This window comes from Natator depressus, chromosome 10, assembly GCF_965152275.1.
Source record: "Natator depressus isolate rNatDep1 chromosome 10, rNatDep2.hap1, whole genome shotgun sequence".
Lineage (NCBI taxonomy): Eukaryota > Metazoa > Chordata > Testudines > Cheloniidae > Natator > Natator depressus.
This window is the reverse complement of record NC_134243.1, coordinates 5,415,396-5,431,618: the sequence shown is the minus strand read 5'-3', so window position 1 is coordinate 5,431,618 and position 16,223 is coordinate 5,415,396. Positions and strand designations below refer to the sequence as shown.

The following is a 16,223-nucleotide window of genomic DNA, read 5'->3' as shown; positions in this document are numbered from 1 at the left end:
TATTTCCCATCCCCTGTGACCTCCTTCTCAGTTGGCTGGTTTCAAGATGTTATACTTTACCTGTGTTATGGAGGAAAGTCCTGTGTAAACACCTGGGTCTTGCGTCGTGAAAGTGGCAAGATTCTGGCTCGTTCTCCATTAGGGTATTCTACAGTCAACAGCATTCATCTCTGCTAGGGACTGTCAGATATGACCCCAATGACACTGCCTCCTTGAGGGGAGAGTCGTTGGCAGGGACAGCTTGTTTACACAGCCAGTCCAGAGCTCTGAAGCTGGGAGTAGCCCCTTGGTCTGAATTGAGAACTGGATCAGGAGTGAGGATTTAAATGTGCTGTCTTCATGAGTAACCATGGTTTGTTTGTACCTACAGAGCACCAGCAAGTTGTGCATGCAGCTAGTGTATGTAGCTAGCAAATGTTTGTTCCTATCGCTGTTACCCTCATTTCCCCCCTCAGTCCTAGCATCAGGTTGTTACACCAAATTGTTGTCTTGTCTTAATCTCTTTGGAGCAGAAACCACATTTTCTCTGCTGCACAGCTGTGGGAGAGAACTTATGGGCTGTGTAAGGGAAACATCATCCCTATTTTAGATGGGGAACCGAGGCACACGGTTGATTAAATGACTCGCTTAAGGTCAAAGTCTGTGGCTGAGTTGGGGATTGAATCAAGGTCTCCTGAGGCCGAGACTAGTGCCCTATCCACTAGACTATCCTTTTCTTCTAATTAGGAAGCAGTATTAGGAGCTGCTATGGATCACAAGAAAGCATCCATGCAAATGGAACATACTCCATTGGAAAGTAGTAACATTTTAATATTCTAGTTACAGTGGTGGCCGCACTAGAAAGGCACCGAATACCAGTGAGATCATACTAACATAGATGAAATTATTTTAGTTTCTTTAAGATGTAGTAATTAAATACAGTATATACTGATCCCTCACAATGACAGCCGCCCACAGAGCTAAAAACAGGAAATCCATTAACTTCACTATTTAAAAAATAAAATAAAAAATCTTCCCAACTAATTCCTCTGTCACTTAAAGTTCTACCTAAGAGGGCTAATTTAATGCTGCATTAACTCAGTAATATCGCCCTCTTGTTACCTAAGTAGTTTCTAATGACTACCCTGGAGAGCACTTGGAAGCTTTTAAAAGTTTTTATGCAAAATTTTTTTTCCATGTGGTTTATACTTTAAGAACAAAAGTTATTGATAACATTCTAAAATCTTTCAACAACATCAAGAACTATTCTCTCAGCTACAGAAATGTTAAATATCGCCAGGTTGTTATCTTTTAGTGCAAACAAGAGAAATCAGGAACATGTTAAATAAGAAAATTGGTGCAACACAAAGTTAAGACTGGGAGTGGACACTTGTGTTAAATAGAGTTAAAATCAGAATCTATTCCCCCCTCGGTGCCCCGCATATATTTATCTTTTTTGAGAAGCCTCTGCAAATACTTACCATGCCAAATGGAACTGCTATGAGCAGTCCTATGGACTTCCATGGGACTATTAATGTGATTACAATAAGTATGTGCATAAGCATTGCAGGATTGGGCCCCTAGAATTATGTTGTAGTGATGAATATAAATGAGAAAAGAATAGATCAAATGTTAGGTCTCGCAACCTGTGTTCTTATTGCTTAGAGCAGAGGAATGGGAGTGAGAACTCCTGGGTTGTATAATTGACTCTTCCCCTGAATTAATGTCTGATCTCAGGCAAGTCTGTTCTTAACCATTCAGTGGGTCAGTTTTCATACCTGTGAAATGAAAATAAGAACTTATCTCCCTCTGGGAGAGACTTACCTCATTAATATTAGTAAATGGCTTTGTGATGAAAGGCACTATGGAATTGCAAAGTATTAACCACCCCCCCAATGTTGCCCTTTTCCAAAGTTTTAGTTGATATTACTCTGTCTTCCTTATTTCTCTTGCTGTCAGATTAAAGGTTTGCCTCTCGGTTTTTGCGCACCAGCACCTTTCTGTGTGATGCTTACATGTTAGAAAATAAAAGCAATTCTGTTTTGTGGTTTTATAGTAAAGTATTCTTGCTGCTCTTTAATGTTTTTAAAACTCTTAAAGTTGAGACCTTCTCCCTTTCATCAGGTGAAGAGGAAGAATTATTGCTGAGACCTAGCACTTTTGAACATGTACAAAAGTCAATCAGAGTTGAAAGAATACCTTGTCTCTCTTGTGTGGCAGAAACGCAATACAGTGGATGCATAGGGATGCAAGGTTAAACATCTCTGAAATGGATCCATACTGTAAACTGTGTGGCCATCTGTTGTTTCTAGATGTAATATGCAATTTACATGTGCAAGGGGCTCCAATAAAATTCAAAGAAAAAATATACAAGAATGTCTTCCATTAAAAGTGAGTCGATTTTCTCAGAGCTCAGTGGTGCAAGCAATGGTTTGGAAAAATGCATTTGAATGAAATTTTGTGAAATATTGCTGCACTGGACTTATTTTTTTAAATCAGAAACTCATGGCTCCATGACCACGAGTGTGAAGTAACCTCTTGTAAATCAAACTTCAAATTCATAATAGCGCATTGCTGTGGCTATTGGAGAAGGGGAGTTTGGGGCTGAATCTGTGGCATTTTTATCAGGCTTTGTCATGTTTATAACTCATCTAATTGTATGGAGATTGGGAATTTCCACTAGGAATTGACAGGAATACTTTCCATTGGGAACCCTGGAAGCCTTTTAAACTGACACACTAACTTGAAAGTGTTGATTTTTCTTTGCCTTTTTCTGTGTGTTGTGTGTATATTTTTTTGGCGGTGGTTGGAAGGTTTAACAATGTGCTGAGTGAGTCTTTATCCCTTTTATGGCTTTGTTGATATTTTGGAAGAGAAGAAGAAGAAAGCAGCTTCGGGTGGTGAGATGCTGAGGGAATGCTGAGCGTCTTGCAGCTGTAACTTGGGAGAGCACACTGTTTCTGAGGGGTTAGAATCTGTAAATATTGTATAAGAAAAGTTCTGCTGGACACGGGTGAAAAGCAATTCACCAAACCCTTCTCAGGTATTTAGACCTCATGTGGTATTGGCTTTTGCCATTTTGATCTAAATTTTGCTCTCTTTTTATTATTGAAATTGCATGATACCTGAGTGATCCTGCACTATTTGATGTTCATGATGCACCTCTCTGCACCCCTGTTTTACTTTTTGTTCTCTGTTGTGCTGCTGGGAAATCTTTCCTACTGTTGAGAATAATATCCACGTTGGTCTTGTCTTCACAGGTTTTTTTTGTTTTTGTTTTTTTAAGCAAATGGTAGCTAAAACATGTGTTAAATAACATGTTAAAAACCCGACCCTATAGAAGTCAGTGGTAGTTTTAACATTGACTTCAGCAGTGCCAGGATTTCACCCATAGTGTAGGCCCAAGGCCATTTTTAGTTTCAACAACTGTTAACTGTTTGAGGTAACCCTAGGCTCCCCTTAGGACTTGCCTCGACTAGCTAACACGTATAAAAATGGCAATTGCAATTTTCAACACAGTGACGTTACCATTTTGTGTTAATAGCTAACATTTAAAAAACCATTTTTTTTCTACTATAGATGAAGTCTTCACTATCATAGGACAATGTTTTTGCTCCGAATGACCAAAGTGATGATGGATTTATGCAAATATTAAAATTAGGTAATAAGCACTTCTTAAGCAATTTCAGGCTGTCTTTTTTTTATTATTTTAATGGAAGCATTTCTGTTTTTTTTTTTTTTTTTTGTTTTTTTTTTTTGAAAGACTTATCTTTATATAATCTAAAGTTAGGATCAGTTTATTATTTAAGTACTTAACTGTATTTAAAGTTTTCTGCGTCTTATAACTTTTTCCATATTTGCACGTTTACAATCTCAATAGCCAAGACAGACAAAAGGTGAGAGGAGAAATGGAAGCCAGAGAGGTGAAATGACTTGCTGGAAATACAACACAAGTCTCCTGACAGTCCACTGGGACACGCTGCCTGCCAATAATGCAAACGCTACCTGTCGGGCTTTTTGCTTACTGCCAGGGTTGAATCCATTGATTGGTCTAGATAGTACTTAGTCCTGCCATGAGTAAGGGGGCTGGACTAGATGACCTGTTGAGGTCCCTTCCAGTCCTATGATTTCATGGTAGTAGGCAATAAGTGTTTGCAGCCTGGGGCCCTTATTCACAATACATGGTAATCATTAACACAATACTTCTTATTTTTGACAGGAGTCAAAAATATATAATGTAAAGTATGTCATAATAAATGTTCAGGGAGATAGAGGAGAGGCTCAGAATTGGTTAATTTAATTCCATTCTGAGTAAGTCCCTGTTGAGTATCTTTACTTTGACAGCCAATGGCTGTGATGCATAGAGGCTGGTTTACACTATGAAGTTAGGTTGACGTTCAATCTACCAAACACAGATTCATTGGTCATTCTGCACTGCTGAGCTGGTGGTTGAATCTTTCCTTGGTACTGCTGAAGTGGTGGTGTACGGCTTCAGAGCCAAAGGGTAGTCTGGGGCCCTACAGTCACTAACGGCATTTCAATATCGTCAATGGTAATCTGCCACTCGGGAAAGAATGTCTATTTGCAGCCTTCTGAATGGTCCTGTGCTCATAAAGAGGTGAACACTGGGCACCTTCCCTGACCAGCCAAGCTTGCATAGAACGATCACCACTCACTTCTGAACTGTCAGTGCTGCTCTCATTTTGGTGTCCCTGATTTGGAGGGCTGGGGTGAGCTCAGCGCACAAATCCAGGGGTGTGGCTGTGGCCTTTTGCAACCGCAAGTTCTGCAGCCACTGCTCATTGTCCCAGACCCGCATGACGATCCATTCCACCCAGTCAGTGCTCGTTTTTCATGCTCACAAGTGGTGCTCTACCTTCTGCAGCTGCTCTGTGAATGCCACCAACAGGCTTGAGTCGGTTTTTTGCTATGTCCCACAACAATCTGTCCTCCACAAAATCATCATGTCCCCCATTGTTGCAGTTCTTCCTGTGGGTCTGCAAATACCGGAGGATCTTTGTTTCTGTGTTTGCAATATTCGTGACAATAGTGTAGAGCTTTGTGGGCACCATGCTTCTGTCAGATGGTGAACAGCGAGAAGTGCCACATGGTTTTGTGGGAATTTAAAGAAAAGGCACAAAAATTATGGAATAAGGATGGGCTTACGGGATGGAGAAAGTTGCATGATGGGAACTTGACCCCTTGGTCCCATGCATTTCCAAAATTTCCCAAAAGAGAGTGCACCAGACGATGGTGAACTGCACTGTGGGACATCTTCCCATAGCGCACCGCACTGTGCGTCAACACAAGCAATCCTGGTAAGAATGCATAGTGCTGACGCAAGGAGCCAAGTATGCACAAGCGATACACAAACAGCAGTGGCTTTATGCTGACGTAACTTGTGATAACCCAAGTCTGTAGTATAGACAACCTAATATTCATAGGAAGATAGTGGCACTGTTTCACAACTCTTGTTTGTGCAGTTTGACAAGGAGAAATCTATGAAGTGTGTGTGTGTGTTGTGTGTGTGTATTCACTATACACACACATTGTAATGTATATATGTATGTATGTGGGTGTGTGTGTGTGTGTGTGTGTGTATATATATATGTACAAAACCAGACAGTAGTATACCAGTATACCTTGTCTCATGAATTAGGAAGAAAAGTGAGAAAATGCAAATAAACTCTTCTGACTTTTGCTGCTATTATAGCTGGTCGAAATTTTTTTGACTGACAGATTTTCCCAGGGAAAAAAAAGGAGTTTCTTTGAATATGGGAAATTTCCTTTCATTTTGACTTGGATTTTTCATTTCTATTTTCAAAAACAGAAATTAAAATTTTAATTAGAATTGAAATTTTTTGTTTTGTTTTTAAATTTTCCAGCAGGGGGGAAATAAAATTTTTTAAACAAAATCTTTGTGTTCATAATTGTTTGGAGAAAAAACATGTGTTTGACCAATTCTAGTTTTCATGGTAGCATCCAAAAGACCCAGCAAGGATGTGGGAGGTGAGGGGTCCATTGTGCCAGGGTCTGTACAAACACAAATGAAGGGACAATTCCTGCCCTCGACAGCTGAATTATTTTATGTAGTTTCCAGGGTCATGTTAGTGATGAGTCACTTTAAAAATAACTTGATTATATATAATATAATTAGATCTTTGTCATTATATATAAAAAAATCCCACATTTAAAAAAAATCATATAGGAGGTAAATAAGGGCTTAAGTAGTGGAAATCTTTCTGTAGTCATAAGTGGGCTTTGGATCAGGCTGTAATTTTCTCAGCTGTTGTTTGTGCAACTTCAGTGTCTTCTCCCAGCCCTGTTCTTCCCACCTGCCCCCAATGGCTATTCCATGCTGTTGGACCTATGTTGCACCTCATAAAATGGACTAGGTCCAAAGAGAAGTAGAATGTATGAATTCCAAGGGTTGCATGGCAAATTTTCAGAATTGCCTTGTTCTGTATCCACTAATATGTTTTAGGCTCATCGTTGTTGATAACTCTGCTGTTTTTCTCATCAGGCATTTATTAGTAAATAACAATATAAAGCCAAAATTGGAAGCCTTAATGATATAACGCCATATAATCTATATTCCATTAGAAATAATACCCTCTATAGGGAGCCTTAATGACATTGCTTCAGAGCATTTTGGAGACCATTCATCCCAAATTGACATTTTATACAGTAAGTACCCATAATGTTTTCTACGATATGTCAGATGTTCCTGCCAAATTGCATGGTCTTTCATGAAAAATTGCACATGTACAGGAATTAAGTGGTTCTCATTTCAAGCAACAAATGTTTTTAGCGCTGGAGATCTGTTAAAGTAAGCTAGGTTTCCTAGCAGAAAGTTTATGCTTATGGACAAACAGTTGTACGTAATTTTGGAAAAGAAAAATCTCTGCAGAAAGCAGAGAAATCAAAAGTGGGAAGGGGGGGAAGAGGGATGCTCTTAATGCTCTTTTTCCCAAGTAGATCTTTCAGCAAATGCAAAACGACTTATTTTGCTGCATCGAGTTAGGAGTATTTAACAGACATTTTCAACGCGTGTGAGGCAAGTGCAGCCACTGAAATCCATGCCATTGGCAGCTCACTTGATTTTATTTTTTTAAATTTGGATCCATCCCCTGCCATGCCGAGGAGATAACAATGGTGTTCATTGTGCTAGCTATGCAGCTGCTGAAATTTGACTAGATCCAACCGAAGCAAACAGGAGCAGGTGGGTCAACAATGCGACCCTTTCGTTCCCAGAAGTATCAGTATGCAGTGGGGGCCTGAGGGATCGCTGTACTGAGGTGAGACTGAAGTTTTAGCCCTAACTTGGAACACAAGACAACGAGGATGGGTCGGCACACAATATGGAGACTTGGGTTTCCTGTGTAAGAGACCCCAAATGTTTCTAAATATTGTGGGATTAGTGGCATTTGTTGTCACTTGTTAAAACCGAACTGACTCGAGGCCTGGATTTCTTGCCTAAAATGCCACGATTGCAGAGTATAAATTTACATGATAAATTAGCATTACTAATAGATGACAACGTCATTTTCTTCATCCCCAGTTGCTGCTGGTATTTAGATCAGTGTCTTGTTTCTAGTTTCTTATTCTTTAGTTTGCCATGTAAATATTACTTTTTAAAAAAAGTATTTATCGTGTACGCCAGTTAATCTGTAAATTTAACAAAGGCGAGAGAATTTTTTTTTCCAGAAATGGTAAGGTTATTAATGTCCAGTGATTTGTTTGTGTTAAACTAGCGCCTTCGGTGTGCTCGCACTCTCCAAGCAAATGTTCAGGCTTGGGTTTGTAAAGGGGCGGTAAAAGTTAGATACCTCACTTCCATTGTAATTTAATGAGAGCTGAGCACCTAGGACTGGTCTACGCTGAAAAGTTACATTGATCTAGCTATGTCTCTTGCGGTGTGAAAAATCCACACCCCTGAGATATATAGTTAGATTGACCTAATCCCCGGCATAGACAGCGCTACGTTGATGGAACAATTCTTCCATTGACCTAGCTACCACCTCATGGGGAGGTGGATTAACTACAGCAATGGGAGAACCCTGCTTGTTGCTGTAATGAGTGTCTACACTGAAGTGCTACAGTGGTGGCTCTGTAGCGTTTTAAGTATAGACATAGCCTTAGACACCTTTGTGGATCCCAACTCAAAATATTTCCCCTGCTCTTGCCTCAGATTGCCCACAATCTGACAAGAAACAAATAAGGATGGGGGGAGAAGGATATAATTTAAAAATCATTTTAAAGATCAACTATCCCTAACGGGTCCCCTACTTAGACTTTATTAATTGGCTGATTTCTTGTAGGCATCCCATGTGGACCATGTAGGTCAGGGAAGCAACTCTGAAGAGGCTGGGTAATCTCTGAATACAGCAGCATCACACTCCGGGCAACATGGCTCAATGGCCATTTGGTAACAGCCTCATACCCTTTTTAAGATGGCAAGGGATCTGAATTCTGAGCGTGTCTGATGGAGGCTTTTAAGATGCAGACGTGAACAACTGCTCATAAAGGCAGCAGTTTGGAGAAATGGAAGCCATTTTGAGGGTTCTGTTGATGGATCGCATAATCTTGTTTTGCGCTATCAGTTTACGGTAAGTGAGTCTGAGATAGAACAGAACTTCCCCCTTTACACTCCGCTGTATTTATCGCTTCAGTTGTGAGCTTTAAAAGAGCATGTTCATTGTTTTCAATGTCTGCACGGCTTAGCTGCTGATTTCTAAAAGTGAAGAATGAAGTGCGTAGGGCTTGGCTAATCCTACCCTACCACTCTATACATACATAAATGTGTTACGGGCAGAGCCAATTATCCACTAAAGAGGAAGGGCAGGTTATAAGTAGGGATGAGCCCAAGCCATATAGGTCACATATGGATGTGTTCTTTCCCTAAGCATAAGGGTGGTTCAGGTCTGGGTTTTTAGGGTCAGAATTATCTCTAGTTTTAAGCTGAAGTTTACACAGGGTAAGTGACTTACTGGTTTGGAGAGAGAAGGTAAATGGGGGCAGTACAAGCAGGAATACAAGAAGATCATAGAAGAGGGAAATGAAGCAGGTGAAGCGGAAGGGATTAGACCAGGGGTGGCCAGCCTGAGCCTGAGAAGGAGCCAGAATTTACCGATGGACATTGCCAAAGAGCCACAGTAATACGTCAGCAGCCCCCCATCAGCTCCCCCACCCCGCTCCCAGCGCCTCCCGATCAGCTGTTTTGTGGCGTGCAGGAGGCTTTGGGGGGGAGGAGTGGGGGCACGGCAGGCTCAGGGGAGGGGGCGGGAAGGGGTGGAGTGGGGGCAGGGCCTGTGGCAGAGCCAGGGGTTGAGCAGTGAGGCCCCCCCCGCTGCCCCCCCCCCCTCGGGCACATTGGAAAGTTGGCTCCTGTCGCTCCAGCCCCGGAGTCGGTGCTTGTACAAGGAGCCGCATCTTAACTTCTGAAGAGCCGCATGTGGCTCCGGAGCCCCAGGTTGGTCACCCCTGCACTAGACCATGAACTAGAGCTTCAGGGGAGGCAAGATCAGGGCAACTTCCAGCAGCATTCAGGAGGTGGCTATGAGTGCATGAAGTGCAAAATAAAATGTAAAAGAAAAATTGATATTCAGAGTCCAAAGATGATTTCTGGTTTTCACAGCGAAGTTGAGGCAAGAGCCAGTGAAGTCAAAGACATGGGATGAAATTTCTATTTTAACCAAGAGGACTTCAGCCTTTGGGGCATTTTGGTGGTATGGAGTCATGTAGTGGCCAAGAAAGAACAAATCCAATATGGAGAGAGGGTAGAAAAGGGAGCAGACTTGGGTGCCATCCTTAAAGATCAGACGTGCAAGGCTGGAGCTAACAGGGAAACATCTTGGTAGGGAAAGCTAATTGGAGGTGAGAAGAGGACCAAGTGGTGAACCTTGCTTCACGCTAAAGTGGAAGTGTCACGAGGAAGAAGTAGAAAGCTTCCACCAGAGATGAGTGAGATGGTAAGATCCAAACCAGGGGGGAGAGTGCTAGTAATGTTAAGGTACGGAGGAGACAACACAGTGAGAACCAGAGACATAACCTTACTGCACGCATCTTACAATACTCACTTACCTGTAGTAAGCAGTTTAAGGCTGGTGAAGGGGATTGGATGGACATTAGGGGAGGACTGGAGCTTGGAAAGGTGATGGTGATGAATTGAGGACCTGAACATCTATGGGGTTGTGTGTGATGGTCAAGAAAACCGATATCTGTGCTCAGGTTACCAAGCTGTAGGCATTCAGGGTATCAGGAAGGGGTTAGTTAATAAATCAGTGAGTGTGGGTATCTCGTTTATAGTAATCACTCCCTCCTGAGCCAGTGCTTCTGACCTTAATATCAGATCTCGGCAAGTACCGCATGACACTAAAGCTCTGTCTGCACTAGCAAAATTATCCATCGCTATCAGTGGGTGCAGGTCAACCGGAGCTGAACACAATTTCACTGCAAACTGAACAGGTTTTAACGAACGCTTCTGAAATGGTGCTGACCGCTGTTTGTCCTTGGCTGCACTTGTTCTTAAACTGTGTTCATCGCCGGCTCAGCTGCGCCCGTTGTCAGCAATGGGTAATTTAAGAGTTTTCTAACAACAGCTGGGGGCGGAGGGTGGGGGAGTTGTTTACTCCGCTCTTGTTCATCAATAAGATGTCTCTGCCTCCGGTTGCATTACTGAGCCATCCCCCTTTCTGGCATGTTTCAGACCAGATTATACTGTTGGAATGGTACTCAGATGGTGGTGCCAGGATTCAAACTTGTAGCTTTGGAACAAGAAACACAGGTGCAGGGTGTATTGACCCACTTCTGGGGCTAGCCACACACCAAGATGGCTTCCACTTCCTTTGTGCCTTTGTATATATCACCAAATATATAATACACAAGAAATACATAACATTGAATTATTTGTTGGCTCAGTGCATCTTCCTCTAGCATTTTAGTGGCCACTACACTAAGTAACCTTCCTTTCCACGCTGTCTGGTAAAATGTTATATTACTGCACGGAGGAAAATGCCAACAGAAGGATCTGAAGGCCATTTAGAAATGTAAAGTCTTATGCCCTCTTACCCGTAGATCCAACATGTATAGTGTATGTCTGCAAGGGAGCGTGGTGATTAACATATGAAAACGCTGATTACAGTGGGATTCTTGTGCAGGCTGAAGCTAACGAGATATACTACCATTTTGGTGCCAGTTAGACCCATAACTGCTATTTGTTGCTGGGTTTAGTAACAATTAACCTTTCACATTCTGCATTAGCCATTGCTTTTCTGTGCAGCTGCTTTTATAACAATATACTTCACTTCTCTCCACAGAAGCGCTTTTTTTGGCAGTTCAGTATCTATCCCAGAAACCACACGATATATGGAAATAGAAGGGGATTTTTTTTATAGTCATTCATCGCTCAATCATTTAAAAAAAATCACTACAGGTTAGGAACAAAAAGTGGTTTCTGTGATTATTGTTATGATTATTTGAAAGTGAATTAAACGTAAGCTTTTGCTCTTTTGCCAAATCCTGAATTTTAATCACCTAGACCAGATGTGCTATCAGGTGCCTCACCAGAGCTAGAAATAATTAGCTTATTTTCAACAACAGATGCCTTATTTGCCTATCTAACCAAAGGTGAAGGAAAGAAGCCTTGCTAAAGATTATGTACCAATTTCTGCTCACAATGGTATAAGTCCAGTACATTACTGTCTTTAAGGGAATTACTCCATATTCACACCAATGTAACTCTGAGCAGATCTTGGTGCTATATCTTCTTTCTTGACATATTTATCAGTATTGTAAAACTTTAATGAAGCCTTTAGTCGTGTATGTGTGGATATATGTGTGTATATCTGGACCTCTTCCCAAATGGCACTGCCTGGAGGTATTACACCTTTGAGAGACATACTAGCCACTAGAAGTTTGTCGGGAGCAATCCTTGTTGTGCCACAGGATTAATCACCACCTTTCCTAGCATACCTGTCGCAGTCTGCATGATGGGCACTTTCATTGCATTGTTCTCCCTGTGCCCTGTAATAAACCCTCATGGGGTTGCTGGCATTGCCAGCAGTCTCACCTAGCTCTCCCCTTGCACATCCCTGGGCAGCTAGTCAGATTATGCCTGGCCCTCCCCGAGGGGTCCAATGTGTCACCTGGGTGCAACCATGCAGGCAAACTTTAACTCTAAATGTGTTTTCCTCATTAATCTTGCAAAGCAGCTGCTCACATTGACTTACCTGGTTAGCTTGTCCATATTCTGTTATGTCAGAGGTGGAATTACAAAGCTTTTTAAATGAAACTCTTTATGCATGTGGATGGTCAGGGCTTGGGGATTTTAGATTTAAAACTTGCAAGCCCATCTGCTATTCAAAACGAACAACAAGAATATCCACAGTTATAATAGCTCACATGTCTGTACATCACCTACAACCGTGGGCTCTCAATTCTGATGAGCGCTACTGCTCTATAAATGCGCAATAATAATAATTCTGAGGTTTATGTTACCGATACACTGGAGGGTCTTCAGCAGACAGCAGCCTCCACTCTTGTTCACCCATTGATGTTTCATAGATGAGTAAGTATTGTTCTTTCATTTTAAAGATGGGGAAATTAAGGCACATAGGCCTTGTCTAGACAGGATTTAAAACCCCTCTGAATGCTCATTAACATGCAGGCTAACATTGAAATGATTATTCAGAAGGAGCAACAACAACACAGCCGTTACGTGTTGACAGATGAAGTCAGACTCTACTGGATCTTTTGCCATGAAGCGAAGGACGCTATGAAGCAACAGGTTTCAGAGTAACAGCCGTGTTAGTCTGTATTCGCAAAAAGAAAAGGAGTACTTGTGGCACCTTAGAGACTAATCAATTTATTTGAGCATGAGCTTTCGTGAGCTACAGCTCACTTCATCGGATGCATACTGTGTATCTGTGCAAGAACCAAAGTAAGGTCTGCTCCAGTAGTTTTATCCTGAACCACAAATATATTGTTGTTTGCAAGTTTTTCCATGGCACATTGTTTTTTGGGGCCCAGGGCAAAATCTGAAAGTGAGCCCCTTTCCCTCTTCCAAAAAACTGTCACTGAGGGGTGGCGGATGGAAACGGGAGGGGGGTTAGAGGGTGAGCACACAGTGAACTCCTGTCCTGCGATGCTGGGCCTGGCTCCGAGCCTGGTGACATGACATGCAGGGTCACAACCCCACTCAGGTTTGGCTCAGCCACCCTTCTCTCATGACAGAGGGGCTGCCGGGCCAAATTTACTGAATGGTGCTGTGATCCCGGGTGCCAGGTCGCAGCACCAGTCAGTTTGTAGGCCTTTTTGAAGGATGGGGCACCTGGGGTAAAAACTGCCCCATTTGCCACCCCCCCCCCCCAGGTGACCCTGGGTAACATGTTTGAAGCCATGTTAGATGGCTATGTTGTCACCTGGAGTGGGAGAGCGAGCTTTTCAATTGTGATAAGCTAACTTGATTGAGTTAACATTATTGAAAAACACACCTGTTTTGCCTAACAAGACATACCCACAGGGATTAAGTGATTTCCTCAAAGTCAGACAGCAAGTCAGTAGCAGATCTAGGAATAATACCCAGGGCTCCTCAGTCTTTGCCCTTTACACAGCTCCAAACTGACATCAGTAAATTAGCTCAGATCAGCTGTGCAGCTGGCATCCACAGAAGTCCATTGCTGTACAGATCCGTACATCTTTGTGATCTCAAGAGATGACCGTTGTTTTATTGTACATAACAAGGCATGCGTTCGAGGCAGGCATTCAATGGATGTAGACCTTTATTTCCATAACGCCACAGTTGTGTTTACCAGTTATAGGTACACAAGTACAAGAAAAAGTTGCTTTGACTCAGTCATTTAGCATACTTCTGTGCAGCTTCTGGGTAGAACAATATGCCATGGAAAAACTTGCAAACAACAATATATTTGTGGTTCAGGGTAAAACTACTGGAGCAGACCTTACTTTGGTTCTTGCACAGATACACCGTTGCTTCATAGCGTCCTTCGCTTCATGGCAAAAGATCCAGTAGAGTCTGACTTCATCTGTCAACACGTAACGGCTGTGTTGTCGTTGCTCCTTCTGAATAATCATTTCAGTAGTTATACCGGGTACATGGCAAAAACAGAACGCAAAATCCAGATTTGCATAAAGGAGGCCTTACCTGAATGTCTCCAATGTATAAAATAACTTGGGTAACAGCTTCACGGTGTGGTTACAAGGATGGATTTTGAGCTCCATTCTACTAGTATAAATCTGGAATAATTCCACTGAGGCCAGTAAAGTATAAAACAGGCACACGGGAAGAATTGGACCCTTTAGCCTTTATTCATAGAGCTGTGGTTAAGGAAGGATTTGCCTTATGGTTTGGAAACCTTGATAGTTTTATGCTAAAGTTGATAATGCCTAAGCCTTAATGGAATTTTTGATCATACTCTCTTCAAGATATAGGGCTGGGTACTCTGTGGGTGTCCACTGGCATAGCTCCACTAAAGTCAATGGGACCTCTGCCATGTATGCCTGTTGGGGAGAATGTGGCTCATGATGTCAGGGGCGTAGCATTCAGAAAGAAAAGTCTTCTACGTGCGTTTAGCAAACTTTGTGGCTTTTAAGCAATAGCAGAGTGTGAGCAAGAAGCAGATTTCAGGCCAGCCGTTCCGATGAGTTTTAAAATAGTGTCTGCAAAACCAAAGTCCTGAAGTGGACGCCTAATTAAGGAATTTGCTCATGCACAGCCTTCTACTCATCCCCAGTTTTCAGATGAAGTCTTTGGGGCCCTATCAGTACAGTTAAAAGTGATCTCTGCTCCATCCAGTAGAGGGCGATCTGAATAGAAGTGCTGAGCCTGCGTTGGGTACAGTGTATCTCAATAACAGAGTGCCTTCTCTGCATATGTATTAGAGGGGAAAAATGTGATTGTTTGTTCTATTCTAATCAGCTAGATGTTGCAAACGTTTGAGACGAGCAGTTGACAGGACAATGCTGAGAAACCTTTAGATTTTTGAATCAGAATTTGTCCGTAGAAGAATGTAGCAACCTAAACTATTATGAATAAATAAAATGAAAAGCAAATTTTGATCTCCAGAGAGGCCCCAGGAACTAGACTTTGAAACATGGAGTCCTGGACATACATTTTACAGAAATTTGCTAAACTGTAAAGGGTTCTCTGTTGTGAAGCTGAGATTGCTCTAGACTGTAGTACTCTGGTAATATGACTTTTCATTTTCAGCAGTCAGCTACTACAGTACCCTCAGCATGCCATTTACCCTCTTGTGTCCCCCCCCCCCAAATTAGAGACTACAGCATTTCTCGGTGAATTAATATTTTAAAGGGACACAGCCAATTTGAAATCTAAAGAGAGAAATTATGGCCAGGATTACTGCTGTTCTTGGGTTTTACTGCCAGTTCCTATGGTTTTGTAATCATATTTTCCTATGTTTTTTTAAAATATTTCTCTCTCACTTGTGAAAACCCACATAAAAGTTGAAATTTTGACAGGCTTAGCAACAGAGGGAAAACAGCAAAGCTTAAATACCCACAAAATGTGCATGGGGCTGTAGTAGGAACAAACAAAAATCTCCATTCTCTAGTTTTTTCTCTCTAATCCCTTTCAGTTACAGTTGTAGATGGCATACACAATGTTAGTTGGTACCACTTTCAGTCGGAAGTGTGATTTGATTGTTTTTAAGGTGTAGCAGTTTTAATTGTATGTAACTTCAATTCCATCTGCATGTGAGGTGTGTTCAGAGAGAGTTGAGTAACTACGGATCATCAAGTTAAATCAATAATTTCAGAGGATTTTTATATTCTGCTTCTCACATGCTTAAAATTTCTTGAAGGGTAATTAAAAGCAAACCATTTATCTTATTTCCACTTTAGGATGGGAATCTCAGCTTCTGGAAACGGGATTCTTAGGAATATTCCTGTGCCCGCTCTGGACTCTCTCCCGGTTACCTAACTACACTCCGCCTTCCCAAATTGTCATCTGGGGATTTCGATGGCTCATTTTCAGAATCATGCTTGGAGCGGTAAGTGGAACTATAAGCACTTATGCTTCTGCAGACTTCTGAGATCATATTAGCAAAAGAAGATTATCTCTTTAAATTTTACTAGAAAAGCTAATTCTAAATGTTTAATCCTAGCAGAAAACCCACTTGCTTCCTATAACTGGTATTATATTTTTTTATGTTCTGTAATTTAGGATGGTCTCTGGTTATAACCAAGGAGAATGCAGGAGGAAATAT

The 16,223-nt window shown here is 41.7% G+C and overlaps 1 protein-coding gene across 1 annotated transcript in view; it reads left to right on the top strand.

The window, feature by feature from the left end:
• The window catches only part of LMF1 (lipase maturation factor 1), a 340,017-nt gene that overhangs the window by 85,374 nt on the left and 238,420 nt on the right, over nt 1-16,223 (top strand). The window contains exon 4 of the mRNA XM_074965056.1: nt 15,859-16,007. Coding sequence (XP_074821157.1) covers nt 15,859-16,007 — 149 coding nt within the window. The remainder of the gene's footprint in view (nt 1-15,858; nt 16,008-16,223) is intronic.